This window comes from Typopeltis vanoorti, chromosome 5 (assembly GCF_054136105.1).
Source record: "Typopeltis vanoorti isolate ZY-2024b chromosome 5, IOZ_Tvanoo_1.0, whole genome shotgun sequence".
Classification (NCBI taxonomy): Eukaryota; Metazoa; Arthropoda; class Arachnida; order Uropygi; family Thelyphonidae; genus Typopeltis; species Typopeltis vanoorti.
Window position 1 is genome coordinate 145,854,452 of NC_143553.1, and position 11,705 is coordinate 145,866,156.

An 11,705-nucleotide genomic window follows, 5' to 3' on the forward strand; every position below is an offset into this window, starting at 1 on the left:
TGTCGCGGGCTTGGTCACTTGTCTCTAAATCCTCTCCACCACCTCCCGATCATCAAGAAACGCAGGTGACCAAATCTGTGGACAGTAGTCAACATGTGGTTGAATCATAGTCTTATAAAGAGGGATAATAACATCCTGTCTTTACTTGTCAATGTGTTCTTCAGCATCCAAATAATCCTCTGAGTTATTCTGCCAAGTCTTGCAATACGTCATCTGAATTTCAAATCTCTCTATCAACCATCACCCCCTCCCAGATCCCTAACCTCGTCAATTTTCTGTAAACTAGTGTCATCAATATGATTCGAAGTGTGTAATCGTTTCATCCGAAAGCGTTACATTTTGGGATGAAAAATTTGACATTTTACAACATTGAATTGACAACTATTGTCCTTTTCCCACATTGCGAATTTATTTAAATCATCTTGTAAGATATCTATGTCACCTCTATCAACAATGAAAGGAAGGAATGATAAAGCAGAGAAATTTAAGCCAAAAAGAGCAGAAGTACATCAGGAGACAGTGTCTATTCCTACCCCATAGATTTGGGAAGAGGAATGGTCATGGGCAGGGAAGGAAATGGAACTTATAATCTGCAACCTATATTTCGCAGCCTATCTATGAAGTCCTGTGGGAAATAACATTCCCTCACCTCACATGATACTGGAGTGTTCAAGAAATGCCATTATAGGTTCAATTTATCCCATGATTAGAGAAAATGTTTCTAGGCCTTTATTAGGTCAGTCCCAATTTAGCCGATCTTTGGCAGAGAATTCCTTCTTTCAGAAAATTCTGGTTTTTAATATGAAACTAAAAATCGACTGTAGAACTCACAGTATTTTGCATATAATATGTACCGTTAGGATTTAGAAGCAGGTTATGGCGGCACTTGTGTGTCATACTCTTGCTCCTGAAAATCTTGATTCATGGATAGCACTGAACTCAGCTGTCAGTGAAAGTTGAAAGTTACAGACCGTCTGATAACTGATCTTCGAAAAGTTGGTTGCCAGTTCCACCGCCTACGTTCTCGGGAATCTGGTATTTATAAACTCCGTTAGGTCTAAATAAAATAATCGCGCTAGCTCTTTCAGCATGGTTAGAATGCTTGAATGCATAGTCATTTCATTTTATTCGAAATGACAACTACTTCGAAGTTTCTCACAACTGTGTTGTCTTCTGACCTCGAACATTAAGATATTAAACCGATTGATATATAACGATCGCTTCATTCTTTTTTCCATTGATATCGTAAAAGTTTGCGATCATCCAGTTTCTTTTTCATAATTTTAGGTGGAGTGTAAGTAAAATAAATGAAACATAAATATTGTAGCTTGTTGTTTTATAAACGCATTCTCAATTTTTATTATTTACAGCTCTTCTAGGCCCCGCATTATGTTTGATTCTTGTGCCTGCAGTTGGATGTGATAGGATAATGGTAGTCGTTTTGCTCACGTTGTCTATGGGATTGTTTGGGATGATAGGAGGCGGAGAAATACCAATCTTTGTAGATATGGCTCCTGAATTTGCAGGTAACACTGATTTTGCTATTGATACTTGGATGAATATTTCTGATGTAATGAAGGGAAAATATACATATAAGAAAATTTTCTATTGATCGTTTCTTGAAATATATTAACCTCCATTTTCTGTTATATAAAAAGTGACTAACCAAGGATACATTCTCCTTAAATATGCAGCACCACCTTGAATTCAAACCATGTGCTGCTTGCATTCCAGACATTATTTTTTAAATATTTTTCTTTCACTATAGCTGGCATAGTTCTCAGAATGAATAGATACTCCCTTTCCTTTTCCAGTCAGAAGGTTGTAGGTTGAAGTTGCACGATGGTATGGATGTTTGTGAAAGTGTCCAGAAGATAGGCGATTTCACTTGGAAGCCATGCAACTCAATCAATATAAACGATTCCTTTTGGTTGAAAAGACTTGGGTTCAAATCTTATCTAGATTTCTAACCGAAGAACAATTATATGGGTTTTTCAATGAAAGGTGATTGGTTTCATATAGAAATGAGGGTTTTCCAACCCAGAAATGTAGGCTTTTCATCTCCCAAAAGCAGATAAACTGGCCAGCAGAACATATACAAGAGACGCAAATACATTTACCTCACGCTCTTATTTGCTTCGGCAGTAATTGTAAATACTGATAACATCAGGGTGAATTTCATAGAAATTAAAGACGGAAACTCCAACTTACGTGGAAGTAACTTTAATAGAGGAGAGTTATCGGATTATCTAACTCTTATCTCGTCCATGTATACTAAAGTACTGTAGATTTGGTGTTTCGTGGGTGCGATTTATATAAAAAAAGACTAACTAGTTGGTTATTTTAAATTTGGATATTTCTTCTCACAGAAAGAGAACAATAAATTGGATTTCGTGTTTAAGAGTTAGTATGAACCTCGATCTATTGCATATTTATAGCTGGTTTCTACCATGTGTTCGTTAGTGGCATGTTATAGGATTCATTTAACGAGATGTCGGTAATATTTTGATTACTGGGTGTACAATAGCTCGTATTTGTGCATACTAAAGTGCATGGTTGACCACAACGTTTGCCCACTTTTCGTGTAAAAAAAAAAAAATGAAAAGTCCGCTTTTTTTTTTTTTTTTTTTTGCATTGCCTCAAATTATGTTTTTCCTTTTTATCTCGAACATGGTCTGAACTATTGAGAAGAGATATTCTCTGTTGTGTATGGTTTAATATAAAGCTTAAAAAAATAAATAATAAATAAACGTTCTACTGATTCTAGTTTAAAAAAACGGCACCCATTTTCCTGAGTTTTCATCCAAACTGTTTTCTATCTACTTTCAGAATTTTTCTATTTTGAATGCGTGGTTCCAACACACCAGGTTCCATTTACCAGGTTGGCAGCTGAAGACAGTAGAAGTGGAGTACCTAGTAATGATATGCATGGGAGGGAAGAAATTGCTACTCCAAGAGTTATTGTTTTACTCCTTCCTTTTGTAATTCTTTATTCAAATAGCAATATTGAAGTGGTGATGTTGAATTTTTTGTGCATCACACAGTAATTCATGACGATTTTTTCTTTAGTGTGAAGTTTTCAGAGTGACTTTTGCATATGCCACTGGTACAGAAAATGTTGAGAAAAATCCCTTTTTGTACCTTGGCAGAAATTCCGTCTAAAAAAAACATACTTCTCACAAAAGAAAAACATTCAATAAGGAACATGGATTTTTTTTTTATTATTATTAACAAAAACCCTAATGTTTTCAAGAAATTGAGAAAAATCGTTCATGTGTCACGTTCTAAAATTTTATAACTAATGGTAAATTTCAGTTTCTCTGTTATTGACTGGAGATTATCAGATACGGCTTGTAATCTATTCGGCTAGTAATACTTTATCTGGATCTATTAAACGACTTTTTTTTCATCAACATCTAAAACATGTCACAAGAGGAGGGGAATATACTGGAATATACCTCACTAAGAAACGTTCTGATGATTATCTAGGGTGTTATACTTTAAGGCCAATCCAGATTGTGTAAGAATCGATGAGATTCGTCTATTTATGATAATTATAAATAGTTTTCAACGATTTTCTAAGAATAAAGAACGACACCACAAACTACATTAGTTGTAAAAGCAGATTATGAAAAAAATTTGATTATGAAAAAAGATTATGAAAAAAAAATATATATATATATATATATATGTAGAAAGTTTTTTACCTTAGGTATATATTATGTTAAAGATACCAAGCAATTTTAAAAGCTAGGTTTTTAATCCTTTTTCCCAAGTAAGCAAACAGACAAGTAAGTCGAGTTTGCGGCTGCACGTAGTGCAACACTAGGCAACTCGTTGTAAAGGTGGAGTAAGCTCTGATCACTTTCCTTAGAATTTTCCCCTAATGCAAAGTACATTTCCTTGCGAAGATGTATGATGCTATGCATTAAGGTAATTGTCACTACCCTTACCGGTTTCGACCTTTATTGAGGTCTCATCAGTGGGAGCCAGACCTAAAAAATGCCAAGGGTGAAGTAATACGGTAGTGACCATTACCTCGACGCACAGCATCATACATCTCCGCAAGGAAATGTACTTTGCATTAGGGGAAAATTCTAAGGAAAGTAATCAGCGCTTACTCCACCTTTACAACGAGTTGCCTAGTGTTGCACCACGTGCAGCCGCAAACTTGACTTACTTGGGAAAAAAGGATTAAAAACCTGTCTTATAAAATTGCTTGGTATCTTTATCATAATATATATATATATTATAGAAAAAGAGTTACTGTAACCGTTAGCTATAATAATGAGGGCCTCATTGGATTTTTGGATTTTTCTCCCCATCTTCTAATAAATATATAACTTACAACTTACAGATATTAAACTGTAAGTTTAATGTCTGTTGTGGGTATAATATGTTGTTAAGGAAAGTCTACACGAATGTCTTAAATGCCAATAAAAGTATAAGAGAATCGCAGACATTTTGTTAAAAGTAATCTCTGTTTATTAAATTTAGCTACTACGGAATGAGATGCAAGTATTATTTTCGTGATAGAGCCCTAGTGGCTCAATCGCTATCGAATGCTTTTTGGCTTTCTTCGTCAGGTTCCAGAGTTAGTTGATTTTTGGTAGAGAAAGTGGGATTTTGTCCCGAATAAAACTCTGGTTTTTAATCCCGTTGCTCTTAAAATCGACTGGTATTTACGCAATTTCAGACTTTATGTATACCTGTATTTAAGACCACGAGACGGTGACATTTATCTCTCGTTATCTCTTCCCTGAAAGTCTTGTTTCATTCATAGCCTTGAGGTTCAGTTGTCATTGATGGCTTATGGGTGGAGATTAGCTGACATGACCTTCAAAAACTAGTTAGGCTTAATGGCGCTCACCCTATTCACTTTGGCTTTAGACATTAGAAATTTTATTTCTTTGTTTTTTTTTTCTTTTTACATATTTAGATTATTTCATTTTTTGAAATAATTTACATTATTTACATGCATAATCAAATTTTGAATTACGAAAGTAAGCATTTTTTTTTTTTTTTTTTTAATTTCAGGAACAGTATTTGGTTTCTCCAATGGAATTTCTGGGACAACTGGATTTCTTTCTCCCCTTGTGGCAGGATTATTTCTAGACAAAGATGTAAGTAATAGTGTACGCGGCACCAATAGTCATCTTTTATACAACATGAACTGACAGAAATTAATGGCCTACTACTGTGATGCATATTTTTAAATTGTTTCTCACTTGAACATTACTTTGTACTACATAATGTACTAGATGTTTAGGTGATTAATATTAAAATTCCGGTTTTGCATTTAGAAAACAGAACAGAATTTAATACAAAAATTCATCCAATAGACTGCATAATTTAAATAAAACGTGACATAAAAGACGAATATTCAAGTTCTCCAAAAATATTATAAACTTATTTATTTTTACTTCATCTGAATTATAAATTTCATGAAATTATGAATAAATATAAACATAAATTACGGTATCATAATGTTTATAAAATTCATAAATTTCATAAATATAAATAGATAAATACAGGGTGGCCATAAAATAACTTTCCCTCTTTGGGGGCATCTGTAGCTAAAACCAATAAACGGAATGAGACCAAATTTTATATTGGGACTTTTGAAGGCACGGGGCGATGATTTCCGTGAAAAAAAGATTTAATACCAAAAGTCGCCGATAGAGGAAATTTTGGCGTTGACGGAGCCGAAAACAAGCGAATAATTACATTAAAGGCAGTTAAATGGAATAATAACATTTCAACGGTGTAAGCGACAGCCGCGTCACTCATTCCAGCTGGATATGCGGCGTGTTACAATGATAATAATAAGAAGAAGAATTAAACTAAAACAACAACTTGCGAGAGACACAGAAATTAATTTAGTGATTGAACTCACAGGAAATGATGTTTTATTCATCAGAATCAGGGTCCCCCCTGGACCACATACACGATTTTCAATGTGCTGACCTTTCTTGTGTATAACAAATTGCATCCGGTTTGCGATATGCTCTACAGCTCAGCGTAAGGAGTCGAATTGGATGTTCATAACAGCCCGTTTTATGTTCTCTTTCAAGACATGCAAGTTGGGAACGCCACCAACATACACAACGGATTTCAAACACCCCCCACAGCCAAAAGTCACATGGAGTGATGTCAGGGGATCAAGGCGGCCATGTCATCGGAACCGAAAGAACTGACTGATAACCCTCTCATTACTGAAATGCTGGCGTAAAAGGCGCTGTACTGAACGTTCAATGTGTGGCCGTGGTCCATCCTGCATAAAAATTATGGAGTCCAAACATTGTCTTTGCTGCAATGCAGGAATGACAAAATTTTCAAGCATTCGTCGATAAATTTCCCCAGTAATGGAGCAGGTTACAGGACCTGTAGGGGTAATACGCTCAAAAAAGTATGGTCCTATTATGAAATCGACTGTGAAGCCACACCACACAGTTACTTTTGGAGAATGCAGTGGTACTTGCTGGATCGCTTGGGGATATTCAGATGCCCAAATTCTGCAGTTGTGAGCCTCATCACCCAACAATATTCTCCAAGGCTAGTCATTGTCGACCTCCATTCGGGCAAGAAACGTTAGCGCGAAGGTCATGCGCTTATCATAATCTGCGGTAGTTGGTGATTACACACGACTGAACTTATACGGACAGAAGTGAAGCATTTTCCATAAGATTTTCCAGACTACCATAAGCCATATCAAGTTTGCGAGCTATGGCATGAGGGCTTGGACCAGTACTGGTCCCTGTGTCGTCGAACACCGCGGTAGCAACGTCTGTTACTGTCTCTTCTTGCACTGCTTCCGTCCTCTGCTAGGTCTAACTCCAAGTGATCCAGTTTCTTCAAAGTTCTTAATCATATCTCTCTCTCTCAGTGCTACAGCTGACCTAGGACCTGTACGCAGGTTATGAAGCCTTCTAAATTCCCGAAGAGTCGCTACGGCATTGCACTGTTTAAGGAAAAACAAATTAACAATGCACGCTGAAGCAAGGTAGGATGCATATTGAGCACAATTCATCAGTTATTCGAATAACTGCCTGAACATTCTCAATCCCTTTCTAAGTGGAATTGGTGGCGCTGCTGTCACGTACGCACAGTAAAATTTGCATAATCCTTTTTACCTGCGTTTACAGCAAATATTTGACTGCTTTCGGCTCCGCCAGGGCCAAAATTTTCCCTATCGACGACTTTTGGTACTAAATCATTTTTTTTTGCGGAATTCATCTCCCCATGCCTTCGAAAGTCTCAATATAAAATGTGGTCTCATTCCGTGTATTAGTTTTAGCTACAGATACCTCCAAAGAGGGAAAGTTAATTTATAGCAACCCTGTATAAACATACTTTGCATTTTGTAATATAAATTCCGTATAGCTCAGTGGATGTGGCGTTTGCATGCCACGGCGCTTGGCCGAACGAAGGAAGACTTGGTTTCGAGTCTAGTCGGCGACTAGAGGTAATTTTTCTAAGCCTTTTTTCGACCGGTTCCCGAGTTAGTCGATCTCTGGCACGGGCAAGCGGGGTTTTCCTCCCGGAAACTGGGGTTTTTCGTCCTGTAAACTCAAGAAAATCGACCGTAGAACCCACATTATTTCAGGCAGTAAATATATTGTGTTAGGGTTAGGGACCACGAGATGACGGTACATTTGAGCCGTCTCTCTTCACTGTGTACCGCTTAATTAGTGATAGCCTTGGGCCATCTATCTCTGATTGGTACCAGTGGAGATTGAACTGCCCACTCAGTCTCCAAAAGTTAGATAGGGCTAAATGGCCCCGCCTACTCCCCGTATACGGGAATAAAAATGCGTTAGCTGATTTTTTTTTTTTTTAAATTCCGTATCGTTTAGATGCAAAGTGCTGTCACCTAGTTCATTTATTTATTTATTTATTATTTTATTTATTTATTTATTTATTATTTTATTTATTTATTTATTTATTATTTTATTTATTTATTTATTTATTTATTTATTATTTTATTTATTTATTTATTATTTTATTTTATTTATTTATTTATTGTTTTTATTTTTGAAGTATATGAGTTTGGTGAATATTTACAGAATTTCAGAAGGTTATTATTCTGAATTTCGTTAAATAAAACACACTCACTGACCTGACTGAAGTTTTTTTTTTTTTTTTTTTTTGTATCTGATCTCTATATTGTAAGCTCACATTAATTAGTTTGCTTTCATTAACTAGTGATCAATTACCTTATAAATAATTTTAAATGCTATGATATGATATTGGTTGTAATTTTCGACCCTCCAGATGTCTGGAATGATCCAGTGGAGCAAAGTATTCTATACCACTTGTGGAATCTATGCCGCAGGAGCAGTGATCTTTTTGATCTTTGGATCTGCTGAACCACAACCGTGGGCAGTAACCGAAGAGCCATTACCTACAAGTCACATAACGGATTCCAGCATTTCACGAAGGTCATCAGCATCAACCGAACTTTCAGTCTCGCAAGCAGTAGAAGGACAAAAACCATTAGATTAATTTGTTTTATGATCGCTTTTGACATTTTTTTTAATCTAAGAAATTGCTTAATTAATCACCAATTTTGAGGAAACAAAAGAGGCATTCCGTGATATTTTTACCAACCATGTGCTAGTTTTATATTTAATTTTAATATTTAAATTGGAAAAATATTTTATTTGAATTATTATCCAGCAGTTTAAAATCGAGTTCCGTGACTTTAATTTAAAGAAATACATAAGTTATTGTTTTATTATAAACGAGAAAGTATGTCCTTTATATTAAATCAAATTGACGAAAAGAAATACAAGTGCAGGTGTGTTATCTTTTTGCTTCATTATATAAATATTCACTTTGCCTTTTATTAACTATGTTTAAATTACTTTTTTTGTGATGTGATGTGGATAAACTGATCCAAAAGATAATCAAGAGTAGTAGCAGTATATGAAGAAGCAGAGAAAAAGAGAATGAAATGAAATGGGGTCCATCACAGGGTATTATCGTTGATTTAATATTCTTTTATATATTAACGGTGTGAATGTTTTTCAATGATATTGTTTTCTAATGATGCAAAGCTAAGAAGGGTAATAAAGAACACCAGGCATCTTTATAAGATGATTCGAATAGTCTGCCTGTTGTGGACATAGGAGAAGAATGCCGGTTAAATTTTTTTCAGTATTAGATTTTACATTTTCAATGTAGAAAATAGCTAGTATATTATATTATATTAAATTTAATGGGAAAAAGAGAAAACAAGTAAAGAATTACAAATACCTAGCGAGTATAATAAATGAAGAAGGAAGATCAAAAGAAGACATAAAGATAAGAATAAGCATAGCAAAAAAACAATTCAATAAAATGGAAAAGATATTAAAAGGAAACTTATGTCTACAACTAAGGGAAAAAACTTCTAAAAACTTATATATGTATAGAGTATAGCACTTTATGGCAGCGAAACATGGACAATGGGAACAGGAGATGTTAGAAGACTGGAGGCATTTGAAATGAGGTGTTGGAGACGAATGCAAAAGATAAAATGGGTAGACAAAAAATCTAATGAAGAAGTGCTTAAGGAAGTAAATCAACCCAGAATACTGGTAAAGACCTTAATAACAAGAAGAAACAGGTGGATTGGACATATCTTACAACATGAAAGTCTGACGAGAATAATAATAGAAGGAAAAATCAAAGGAAAAAGAGAAGGAGGATGACCAAGGAAAAGTTACTTTGATCAAATAAATCAACGCACTGGACTAAAAACATACTACGAAATAAAGAGGAAAGCAGACAGAAGAGAAAAGTGGAAGGAAATGCTGCTAAGCTACCAGTCATAAGACTGATGCAATAGAAGAAGAAGAAGATATTATATTGGCGGAATTTTTCCATATGAAATTGAGGACGCTATGAGAGTAGCTGTGATAGTGGAGAGTGAGTTAAAATTCAGGAACATTACCTACGAGGATAGACGGTGCAAAGCTTAACAGAAAGGATGGAAGGAGGAAGTTATGATAAAAAATATGAACACATTAAAGTTCTAAATTCATTAAGTATCCAAATATCCAAAACGTTCGTTGAGTTTGAATATACGAATACTAATTTCAAGGTGTTTCCTTTTTCTTTTTTCACATTTAGTGTTTTGTTGATCATTTAACATAGCAGGGTTTTTTCTCCCGAATACTCGCGTTTTTCAACCCGCATACAGACAAATCGGCCCTTCAGAACACACCCAATTTACAAAAAATACTAGTTGTGGTAGTGGTGAAGGTGGGCGGTAGATGGCGTTGATAGAGATGATTCGTAGTAGAGGTTCGGTGTAGTGGTTGAGACAATCGTAGGTGTCCTCCCGCGATGAGTCTTCGGACTCCTTGGAGGTGTCACGAATAATAATAATAATAATAATAATAAATTATTTTGAGGTAACAAGCACGTCAATAAATTTCCTTTTAAAACTCGAAGCTTACCTACAGGAATGTTATTTTGAATGTTATTTCGGAGCTATACCAAAAAAGAAAGATCCATATTCGTATTCTGTATTAAAGTTGTAAATAGGGTTTTGTTATAATATGTACTAAGTCTGTAAATAAACTTAAATAAAAATAATGGCTTCTTCTTTTTCCAATAAAATGTATATCACCACATTTATCATCTCTGAGACTTTAATTTTTTACCCTTTTTTTCAGCGAAATTGAACTTAATAATTATTGAATGCAGGAAGAAGCACAGAAACATAATCTAGGTGGAATTGTATATTATGGATTATTTAATGAATAACAATTTTAACTTTTTTTGCAATTTTAATTGCAAAAAAGGTAAATATTGATGAATAAAGAAAGCAACACACTGTTCCAAGTGTATAACAAAACTACATTAAATAATACTTCCACCTATTACTGTCCAACTAAATTTTACACAAGTACTAATTTTGCAATGTGTGCAAAATTCAAACAAGTGGTTCCGTAGTGTAGTTGGTAATGACGAAGACCTTCGATGGGAAACATGCAAGAAATATAAGTTTTTAAGCTGAAAGCGAATTAACAATCTCATAGGACAGAAGGGTTTTCCATTTGCAAAACAATTTGATCAGACAACATACTCATTAACAGATTCTAGTAAATTATTAAATTAGGAAGGCTTCTGTGGCGATGTAGAAGTAAAATATGCATCCATAGCACTAGACTACCATATTAAACCCATTCTAAGTTCGATTCTAATCGCCAACTAGAGGAACTTTTTCTAAGCCTTTCTTTGACTGCTTCCCAAGATAGGTCATCTCGTTTTTCTCCCTGTAAACTAAGATAATCGACCATAGAACCTATACTATTTCAGACTATAATATATGTTGTTTTAGCGTTAGGGGCCACGAGATGGAGACGCTTGACTACCATACTTTCCTCACCGGATGCCTTTTAAAATTGGTGATAATCTTTGGCCAACTACTTCTGATTGGCTTCCCCTAGGCTCTAAACGTTAGATATATGCTAATACAGGCTAGCTTACTTCCTACGAGAATAAAAGACATTAGTGGATTTAAAAGAAATAGAATTAACCGCCATGACATGATCAAAATTATTTTTATTTATTTTTATTTTTGAAGTCAAGTTACATACTGTACTTATGATAAGGTATTGGATATAACTATAAAATAATGAAGGTTATTTTAAAGATGGGTTCCACATGTAAAGACAGGAAAAAAAAGATCTTGGACAAGACAAATACAAAGC

General features: G+C 34.8%; 1 protein-coding gene across 1 annotated transcript in view; it reads left to right on the top strand.

Moving 5' to 3' along the window:
• Positions 1-10,583, top strand: part of LOC150106912 (uncharacterized) — a 98,429-nt gene extending 87,846 nt beyond the window's left edge. The window contains exons 18-20 of the mRNA XM_090393504.1: positions 1,371-1,526; positions 5,038-5,123; positions 8,275-10,583. Of these exons, the coding sequence (XP_090249630.1) occupies positions 1,371-1,526; positions 5,038-5,123; positions 8,275-8,505 (473 nt within the window). The 3' untranslated portion in view covers positions 8,506-10,583. The remainder of the gene's footprint in view (positions 1-1,370; positions 1,527-5,037; positions 5,124-8,274) is intronic.
• The last annotated feature ends 1,122 nt before the right edge of the window (positions 10,584-11,705 follow it).